General features: G+C 34.8%; 2 protein-coding genes across 2 annotated transcripts; both read left to right on the forward strand.

The window, feature by feature from the left end:
* Nucleotides 1–313: 313 nt before the first annotated feature.
* LOC18598439 (Immunoglobulin E-set superfamily protein) lies at nt 314–3,123 on the forward strand. Its single transcript, XM_007027957.3, has 4 exons — nt 314–573; nt 832–933; nt 1,205–1,365; nt 2,763–3,123. Exons 1-4 carry the CDS (start codon nt 474–476, stop codon nt 2,868–2,870), a joined length of 471 nt encoding a protein of 156 aa, XP_007028019.1. The 5' UTR covers nt 314–473; the 3' UTR covers nt 2,871–3,123.
* A 778-nt stretch (nt 3,124–3,901) lies between these two features.
* LOC18598440 (Glutaredoxin family protein) lies at nt 3,902–5,384 on the forward strand. The gene has a single exon (XM_018120812.2). It carries the CDS (start codon nt 4,266–4,268, stop codon nt 5,130–5,132), a length of 867 nt encoding a protein of 288 aa, XP_017976301.2. The 5' UTR covers nt 3,902–4,265; the 3' UTR covers nt 5,133–5,384.
* Nucleotides 5,385–10,975: the final 5,591 nt, after the last annotated feature.

Raw genomic sequence — 10,975 nt, forward strand, 5'->3', positions numbered from 1 at the left:
TTAATAGTTTTATCAACTACAACTTTACAACAAATATACTAATCACTAAATATATTTTTCTTAAATAAATAAATATTTATAAAAATAAATAAATAAATAAGAAAGAAAATGGAAACGGAAACCTCCTTCCTCAAGAAACCGAGAAAAGACGACCAGAGACACCGATTTAAAAGGAAAAATGAAAAGCCACTCACCTAACGGTCACTCCCAACCAACTGCCATTCTGGTTTGTCCAATTACCAAATCCTCCCCGTCCACTATGCCGACCAACAGAAACCAACGGCCCAGATCACTCCCAATTCCCAAAACAACTATACACAATCTGTCTTGCAGTCTCCATATCTTCCCCAAACACTTCGTCTTACATTTCCAGAGCTATTTTCTTTCAAAGAAAAAAATATCCTCAAAATCTCCCCAAACTGATTAAAATTTTTTAAAAAAAAGCTATATTTTTTCTGTGAAATCGAAGTCAGATGGAGATGATCCAGTACAATCGGTTCATCGCACCCTTCTTGCTCCTGTCTTTGTGTCTGCTCGTTCCGTGGACCGTCGCCAACGACGTAAAATACTGCGGTTAGTCTCTCTCAACCCTAGGTGCACCGCTTAAATTTGTAGAAATTAAATTGATTTTTATTTTTTTCATTTTTCGTTTATTGATTTTGTTTCTCGCCGGTAAGTATATTATTTCCCGATATTGTTCTAATTTTATTTGTGACGATGTTTGCTATCAATATTAGAGAGTGATTTATTTTTAAATAAAATCTCCAACAAAATTGGAGCTGACTTTTTTTTTTTTTTTTGTCGTGGTAAAAAATAAAATTACTTATGCAGATAAGACAACTGAGTATGATGTAAAGGTTCAAGCAGTTGAGATTTCGCCTAATCCGATCGCGAGGGGGAAGCCTGCTACCTTCAGTATCTCTGCAACAACGGGTAACTAATCAACGTTTCCCCATAATCTATATGTTAATTGATGTTAGATGTTGTGATTTGATGCTCACGACGTATGTGTTTGTATATAGAACATTGGTTTGCGGGGTGTCTTGTACTTCTGGAGCTTGATACCATTATTATTGGTTAATTATATGATAGCTTTGTGTCACGTCCGATGATTGATAATGGTGGTTGTAGCATGCAACCAAAAACCATGATGTTTTTTAGTTTTTGATCGAAGGTGGTTTATCTTTTCTATAATGATATACAGGTTCGGCAATTGCTGGGGGGAAACTGGTGATTGAGGTTTCGTATTTTGGATGGCACATTCACAGTGAGACTCATGACCTTTGTGATGAGACATCTTGCCCTGTGTCTACTGGTGATTTTGTGGTTTCTCACTCGCAAGTTTTGCCAGGATTTACTCCCCCTGTAAGTCCCAACTTAATTCTTGATTAATCATTGATGTATAGTTGGGTTTTTCATTTTAAATTTTTGTCTGCACTAATTTTCTTGCATAAGCAGAAGAGTTAAAATATCCTGTTGCCAACCTATTTGTCTAGTTTTGGCCTAGCTTGCGCTGTGTTTAGGGATTAGGAGCTATATGAGACCTTATTTTTGGTTGAGTAAATAAAAAGCAACAACTAAAAATGATTTGAGGATCAAATTGCAAATTTGAAAAACTTAAGTCGATGGTTGGTCTTTTCCTCCAATTTTGATCCCATGCATGGATAAAATTGGGATTCTCATTGGTTTGGAAGGATGCAGAATCCCTTCCTTTGTCTTCCCTCATTGCATTAAATGGAAGAAATAATTCAGTCTCCCCTGTTTTAACTACCTTTTCCCCATCATCCCAATCATCTATTAAGTTTTGCAAGTATTATTTAGTCAGAGCACGCTTTCGGTTCTTTAAAGTCCCTTTGGATCCGAGCCTTAAAAGATAACAGATTTCAGTCGATGTTTTCAAGTATAATTAGAGTTGAATTGAGTTGTTGTCTATATTCCAAGCTTTTTTCATCATTTATGTTTTATCATGAGCTAACTCATTGCAATATAAGATTGCTAGTAAGCTTTACTTGTGCTAGGCTCGTTCTTGCGGTTTATTCCCACAACTTTATTGTGATTTATGTATGATCCGGAAGCAAAAGAAAAGTCTCAGTTTGTGCGTGCATTATTAGTTAAAGCATTTCTGTTTGCAAATGGAACTTTCTTGACAAAGAAACCTATGACAAGTGCCATTAAATCCCCAGAAAAGTTAATGTTATATTAAAACCTATAAAGATGTTTTATTCATGCCCATGCTTTAACCATCCGGTGAAAAACTAAAAATATTTTATTCATGTGATATAACCAACAGTGATTGTTGTCACCACTGTGGCGTAACTTTTTTGTAATAGATGCTGAGATTCATTAAGGTTGATTGCATGAGTACCACTGTATCTCCTCAATGAAAACCATCATTTACCTTGTTCCAGTCATGGAACATGATTTTGATGCCCCTTCATTTGCCTTTTACATTATAAGCTCAGAATAAGGCCCCAATTTTTTTTGTCATTGATCCTTGTTGAATATCATATAAGAGAATGCAATCTTTTCAAGACTTTCATCTTGTGCGCAATCATCAATGAGTAATGCTTATGTATTGAGGTTGGTTTTGCGTCTTTTGCTCAAAGTTCTTCCACATCTTCATATGTTCAATGACTGTTTGGTGTGAAGTCTCGTGTTTGCTTTTGTTTGATTGATTTTCACTTTAATCAACAATAAGGAATTGCTACCTTCATTTTTTTTTAATTTGATTAATATCTCTGACAACTCTTGACCTTATGCAGGGTTCATACTCTCTGAAGATGAGGATGTACGACGCAAAGAAGCATGAGTTGACATGCATTGGGTTTGATTTTGACATCGGGTTTGCATCATCTGTGGCTGATAGCTAAACATTAGAATACTTTTAACATTTTCTTCTCCATGTAATGTACCTTATATATACACTGTATGTTCCTTCCAGCTTCGCTTTTCTCATGCATGTATAACTTTGATCATCCGAGTGAGTTGTTACTATGAAAAGTTGAAGCTGTTATGTTACACCTATAGCGTAGTGCATTGCTGGAAGAAACCGTTGTCTGGTTCTTTAGTAACTTTGTAATCAAAACTCCTTATAATAGTGGCTACCTCCAGCCAATTGTACGATGCTGACTCTTACTTACGAAGCTTGAAATATGCCGAGCATGGGGAACAATCCACTGAATCTCAAACCTAATTTCTGGTTAGAGCTACAAAATCTAAGCCATTTTATATGAAATTAATAGTGCTGATACGGAATTAAGAAAAAGGGTACCTAGTGATTCAGATGGAGCTTAACTCGGTGCAAAGGTGACCATAAGGGGCACACCTATCCAATTCCAATGGATGACAAGAGAAAGAAGGAAAGCAGCTATTGCACGCTTGCTATATAAATCATGGCCGCTCCCACATGCCACAACCTGTCTCCCTGGCTGATATTTGGCTCGTTTTTCATTCCATCTTCATTGATTGAATTCTTAGCACCAATTCAATAGCACAAATCTTGGGCCATCAACTTTTCAACAATATGCAAATAGTTGGAAAATTATTAAGGTTGGGACTCAAAGTCTACCCCGATTGATTAAATTCCTAGCACCAACCATGTTATCATAAATCTTGAGTCATCAACTTTCCAACAATATGCAAACAGTAGGAAACAAATTCAGGCTGTGCCTCAAGTCTTAACTTGAAAGAACATCTGTAACGTGTGGAGTCCATATATTCAAGCCATTAAGCCTCTACTGTCTGGCAGGTTAAAGTTATTAAGTCACATCTAAATAAAGTTGTTTTTACCTCTCTTTTTCTTTTCGTCTTGCTTAAAACATAGAACAGCATCACATTAAAGTAGTATTAAGGGCTATTATTATTATACTAATGTCGACAGGACCCTGTTGTCATTAAAATTCTTCACTTTCTCTTCCTACAAATTATTTGCTTTTAAAGAAGAAAAGTAGGGAAGGACTGAATGATGCATGTTCTTGCCCTTATGGCATGATGAGGCACCAAAATGTTTGCTATGGGTGAGTGGACTCCAATGGAGAAGGGGTACCCCACTATTCAGTGATCATTCAAAACTTTTAAAAGCAACCAACGCACAGCTTTTCAGTTTTCACTTTCCTGCCATTAGAAATCAAAAGAGAAACCTCCTCATCCTGTTGTCTTCTCTAACCTGCTCTCTTGTCATTCTTATTCAAGTTTTACTCCCTTCCATGCTCCCCTTCTGAATTTTTTGCATGTGTCAGAGTTCTTGTATCGGATCACTATAAGAGATGAAAGGCATGAAGGGAAGATTTCTAAAGAAACTCAAATTCATTCCTACTATCAGCACTTTGAAACAAGGCCTAGTCCTTCAGCTTAACCCCCAACACACCTTCGCCAATCAAAATTGCCATAGCCTATCAGTTTACAAAGAGCAAGACTGCAAAAGCAACGTTGATCTCCCAGAATCAGTAGTTGATTTGAAAGATAAAAAAGATGAAGAAACGGAGTTGGAATTTGAGGTTGGCGACCAAGATAGCATTACACCCTCCACAGAGTTCAAGGACAGAGTGACTAGTAAGGATAATTCTCAGCTTCCAATCTCTTCAGAGATCATTGTCAAGGATGATAGCATACCAGAAGGGAAGGTGGATAGTGAAGAACATCCATCTTTAATAGATTTTGAAGAGAAATGTCCACCAGGTGGAGAAGAGTCAGTCATTTTCTATACAACAAGCTTGAGAGGAATAAGAAAAACGTTTGAGGATTGCAGCAGTATCAGGTTTCTTTTGGACAGTTTCAAGATATTGGTCCACGAGAGAGATGTTTCAATGGACAAGGAATTTAGGGAAGAGTTATGGAGGATATTGGGTGGCAGAGTGATCCCTCCAAAGCTGTTCATCAAGGGCAGATACATAGGAGGAGCTGATGAAGTTGTTGGACTTCACGAGCAAGGAAAGCTGAAGAAGCTCCTGGAAGGGATACCTTCAGGCGTCCCCAACTGCCTGTGTACTGGTTGTGCCAATATGCGGTTCCTGGTATGCTCAAACTGCAATGGCAGCCGCAAGGTTTATGCAGAAAAGGAAGGTGATGAATTGTGCATGAAATGCCCTGATTGTAATGAGAATGGATTAATTAAATGCCCTGTTTGCTGCTGAATGTTTACTTGCAATAATTTCCTTCTTGTACCCTTGCTGTTGTAAATTTGCTTTTCATGTTGCAAGATTCTATGACCAGTAGAATACTTAGAATCAAAATGATGCTGTTTCATTCCCCTCGGAAGGTCTTAATTTAGTCCTTGTGGATGAAGAAAATGATGAACTGCATGTGTATTAATTTCCTTTTTACTGATATAACGATGGGCTAAATTATGCTGTCTTTGCTATTTGAAGATGAGATTTTCTCTTCCATTTCCTTCTTGTATCAGCTTCTGCTAGGCTTTTTCATGACACAGGACTTCGAAATTTGTCCAGTAGTGCTTGGAAAATTCTTAAGAAATTCTTTTTTCTTTTATAAAAATCGATTTTTGGGAATCATATTGTTACAGGTAACATGTTTGATTCTTATGCTCACTTAATTTCTAAGATTTATTAGTTTCATAATGGCTTTTTACTTTCTTTCATCATCTTTTAATGCATGTAAGGCAAAGGCTTAAATCCCTATCCTTGATTTTAGGACAAAAGTCTTTAACTTGAGTGTCTATCAACCAACAATTTTCACTTTCTAAAAGAGTCAAAGAATAAAGGGCATTTTACCAACCAATGCCTTTCACTTTCCAGTTCCAAAAGTAAAAATAAAGTCAGGTCGTCATCAAACAAAACCTAAATAATTTCACAGCTAAATGTTGTTAAGATAAAAACAACAATATTTCTGAGATGTTTGGTAATGTGAAATGCACCAAAGAAGCATGGAAAAGGAGGAGTGGGGTTAGAGAGAAACTATCCAAAAGTACATATTGATAGAGGTGTGGGGGTTGACAAATTTGAACATATGTCATCGTCTAGATGAGACTGGAATGATTAGTAGGGAAAAGAAGGCACATGGCTCTTCTATCAGATGCAGATAAAGTTATAGAGAGGAATCCAAAAAAGTGATATGTCGTAAAGAAAAAGGTGTGACCTTATATATCATTCTCGCTAACACCTTTACCTTAAAGCCCAAACACAGCTTTCTTTTGCATGCCAAGCTTTCAGTAATTCGAGTAATTTGTAACAATTCAGGCTTGCTATTTGCGGTTTTTATTGTTACGAGTTGCTTAAATGTGACCATTTTTCTTCCAATTTTTGCCCCTCACCTGTCAGTTTCAGATTTTCAACTTCCAGAACCTGTTCTTGACAATTCCAAGCCACAATCACCAAGAAAAAGGTGTTAGACCAAGGCTCCCCACTGTAATTTTCCATCCCATGCAAACACTGTTAGTCTAAATTGGAGGTTAATGGGGCATAGACAGTGATGCCTACTGCCTCTCGTGCAATTCGATGCAAATGAGTGTAACAAGTCAAATTAAGTAAGACTAGTATAAGGCCCGTGCTTTGCGTTCGGGTCTAAAGTAGACTGTTAAATGCAGAAATTATGTCAAAATCATGCTATGCTTTGATTAGCATATTATCTCGAAATCATGTTTAGCCAGCTTGCAAAGAATCCCAACAAACATCCCTATCATTTATATACAAAAACAAAATAAAAAATAGCAAGTAGGCTCAAAAAGTTACAATCCAAGCTTCCTCGTGTAGAGATCATTCCTTATAGGAAAACCCGCAAGCTTGCAATTTGATCAATAATTCAGAGTCGCATTATCACAGACCTTGGCTCATTACCCAAAACATCTCAGCCAAATAGAAGGCATTAACCAACAGAAGGAGACAATCAAACCTGAAGGTTTTGTTCCACAAATCCTCCTAACGTCTGAGCCCTTCTTGATAATAAAGAGTTGTAATAGCAATATCGATCATTGTCTACATTGATACCCAGCCTGGTGACAATCTATACATTCAGTTGTAGTTTGTTGGTACATCATCAGCATTCTAAATTACACAAAAGGTTTTGTTTGTCAATTAATTGACTGTGCATTTAATATATACAAAATTCAAGATCTACACTGTTTGACAATTTAGTGCCTTGATTCAAAAAGGGCAAGGCATTTGGAGACTTGGTTGGTCCTCAAAGTAAACTGTCTGGTCAGTAGTCAGAGGCTGGGAAAAAGTTCTGGGTAGGTTGGGTCTGCATCAATTAGGTGGTTTATAGTTTGCCCTGCATTTCACAATTTTCATTCAGTTTTGATATATATGTTAGTTATACCCGGTTTTGTATTTTTTGGTGGGTGACTCTGCTGCATGGCTTGTGTTGGTATGTTTGTGTGCTGTTGACTCTGCAAACATATCTCTCAGTGTCTGGGTGGTTGTTGGTGATGGTGGAGATTCTTGGTTTTGTGGCAGTTCTGTTTGTTGGTCTATGCAGTCATTTTCCTGAGGTGTTTGTTTTGGAAAGAGCTCTCTCACCACTGGGGTGTTCACTGGTGATGCTGGAAATTCTTGGTTGTGTGGTTCACATATTGGTGTAAGTGTTGTGGATGCAGATGAATTGCTAGGAGATGGAGATGGAGATCGCTGGGCTTCAATTTCATTGCAATCAAACATTTTGTTGTTGGCAAGGTTTGCTCTCTGTGCTCTTGAGGTGAGGCCAATGATGAAAGTCCTTGTTTGGTTTATCAAAGCTTTCACAGTCCAAGAAGTACCATTCTGTTGATAGGCTTGAGGACAGCAAGTATTGTAATTGTAGCTCCCATCAATTTTTCTGCAGGCTTTCCAAAGGCAACCAATTCCACTTGCTCACTGCTATCTTGTATTGTGAATTGTATGGAGTATCTGAATGAGGTAATTATCAAAAGTGAGTAACCATGTTATATAACCAGATTTATAAAATCTGAATAAAAAAGAATAAAAATCTTTACAATCAAAAGTGGCAGAGAAGCATCTATGTTATTTCTATTAATGTGGTATGGAGTATTGAAAACATATCGTTCAAATTCAATATATGCTCAGTAGGGATGGAGGGGAAACAATGGTACCATCACGATGATATGTGATGAAATCAAAAGCTCCATGGATGTTGTTTAACTATTAATTAATGTGGTAGCATAAGTAGCGGGATTTATAAAATCTGAATAAAAGAGAATAAAAATCTTTGCAATCAAATGTAGCAGAGAATTGATAAGGTGAAGAAGTTAATGCTAACACATCTCAGTGTACTACATATTGATTGTTTGATGGAATTTTAAAGTTTCAAAAATATCAGGTGCATGTTTGCTTGGTTAATCATAGCTTTGCATGAATATACAATTAATCAATTGAGAGAAAAAAATGAACTGGCACTAACAGACACAAACTCCAAATCAAAAGCTAAGATATTTGTTTTAAAATTTTATGTGAAGGGAAAAGACAATTAGGTTATCTGGCAATATGTGCAAGTAAGTTGTTGAACAAATTTTTCCTAAGATGTAAAAAATTTCAATCCTATTAATTTTTATCATGTTGCCCTGAATGATTAAAGTCTAATAAGGAAATATCTGAACAAAAATGGAAATATCCAATAAGGAAATTAGTGTTGATAAATACGATTAAATTAGAGTGTTAAGAGAAAATAATTATTTTTATTTTACTTATGTGAATATCGGTGTTTTATCTTCATGCTATGCACACCAATACTTTCCAGCACAATAACGCAGCCCCTTTCCACATTCATTGCACGAATTGTAGTACCATCCATTCGTGCAATCAATATCAACTATCATAGCTGTTATTTTGAATCTAGTGTACTAAAATGTTTATAAATTATTAGCAAAATCATTGTCTATAATTATTTTGTAAATTTGTTTGCTAAATTCAGTTTCTAACCTGGATTTTGGTTGGCTCAGCTGCAATGACTTCCGTATTGGTTGACTGTTTGATATCAACATTTGTTACAGGTGAGAGGTGGAAATCTCTTTGCATGTCAATAATTTCAACACTGAATGGTTTATTCTGGTATCTGCAATATGTAATGTAATAGTCATATGCTTGGTTCTTAAATATATTATACAATAAACAAAATAGAAAGCTTACCTTTCTTTTAAGGATGCTATCTATGGTGTTTCTAGATCAATGTATATCTTGATGGCTGAACATGATGCAAGATAAATTGTATCTAAAATTATATAAAAAATTGTTAAAATATTGTTTAAAAATTAGTAAATTAAATGGTTTTGTACAGTATTTATACTCGTGTATTTCTTCACTGTTATGGCAACAAATATGATGATGGGCCTGATCACTTCATCTAGCATATGGTCTTCATTTATCTCTTCAATTTTGTCGCCATACAACACAACTTTTAAGTTGTTGCCACTATTATTAATAAAAGTTGATATAAGATTTTGTTTAAGGACCAGATGTTAAGTTTTAGGCATTTTAAATTACAAACTATGCTGAAAGTCGATTTAATGAAGAGGCATATATCAGGGTAAATAGTTAGTTTTAGAATGTTACCTCAAGTCTTATTATGTACAGGCCCCTTTTTCTGACTTCATTTGTCCTGTTTGGCAAACGAACTTTTTCAATTGCAGTCATGGATTTTAAAGCTCCTATGTAATCTGAACAAAATGTTAAGTGTTAAAAGAAGATACTAAGGTGACATTTGGTACTTAACAATACAATGTGATTACCAGTAACGTGATTACAAGCAATGTGATTGTAGAGAAGATAACATTGTAATGTTTAGTATATAAGTAAAACAATCATTAAAATGTAGGGAACATAATATTACAATATTTGGTTTACAAGTATTTTGCTGATAATGTAATGTCAATTTTCAAAATTATCCCTATCTATTAAAATGCAAGTTTAATATACTTGTATTTTTTATTGTCAATTTTTACATAATATCATCTCTTAAATATGTTTTTAATGTCATATATTTTATTTTTATTTTTTATTATAATCTTATATATTTTATTTTCATTTCTTAATATAACTTTCTATATTATATACTTTATTTTAATTTCTATTTCTTTTAAAAGACAATATAAATTTTATTGACAATCACCATGACTACTAAGAATAATAAAAAAAATCCACGAAATCTATATAAAAAATAAATTATAATATTATAAAATGTTTTTAACAAAATAACAAAGTTGAAGGGTAAAAATATCTTTAATAATATTGCAGAGTACAATGCAATCTGATTGCATTAGTTTTAGACTGCAATCACATTATATAAATTGGTTGTAATGTTATTGCATTGCAATCTTACATTGCAGTAGTTTGTTACAAAACGAACACTAAAATATAATTTAATTGAGTATATTATAGGGAATGTGCTCTTACTTCCCTCACACCATATGCTACCTAAGTGTTGAAAGTAAGTTAATTAGAGTAATATTCAATTTCACCTTTTTCAATAATTTAATGCTGTGTGTAATAATTTAGGTTGTTATACTTGTTAGCAAAGTATCATTGCGAACTTGACTATTGAGGTCATTAAATGTAGCAAAAGAGAAAAACCATGATGCGTATGGTGTCAAGTCTTCATGTATCAGCTGAACTTGAGTGTTCTTCGTCAAGATCACCATAGTTTGTGAGGGAATGGGATTGAAAGATGTTTTTCTGTTATTGATCTATAACCTTTTGATGTGATATAGGCACCTTTCTTTTTGTTGACACACAAATTGTAATGCATCCGAGCCCTTGATCATGAAATGCATTGCATCTCTCTATACAACCAGAAAAAAGGTTATGAAAATGATGAGTAAATGAGTAAAGGTGGGTAAATATTTAAGCTCTATAGTTTATTAAACATTAGCTTCACCTTTTTTACTGCAAGAGTATTGAATTTGGATTTCCAACTAAAATTTGAGCAAGTTAATAGTTCAGTACATTTTTTTGGGTAAAATAAGTTTCTTAATAAGGTCTACATAAGAGGAGGTGATAAATTGTATTGGGCATGGATGATATAAAAATATATT

This window comes from Theobroma cacao, chromosome 5 (genome assembly GCF_053813885.1).
Source record: "Theobroma cacao isolate CCN51 chromosome 5, ASM5381388v1, whole genome shotgun sequence".
NCBI lineage: Eukaryota > Viridiplantae > Streptophyta > Magnoliopsida > Malvales > Malvaceae > Theobroma > Theobroma cacao.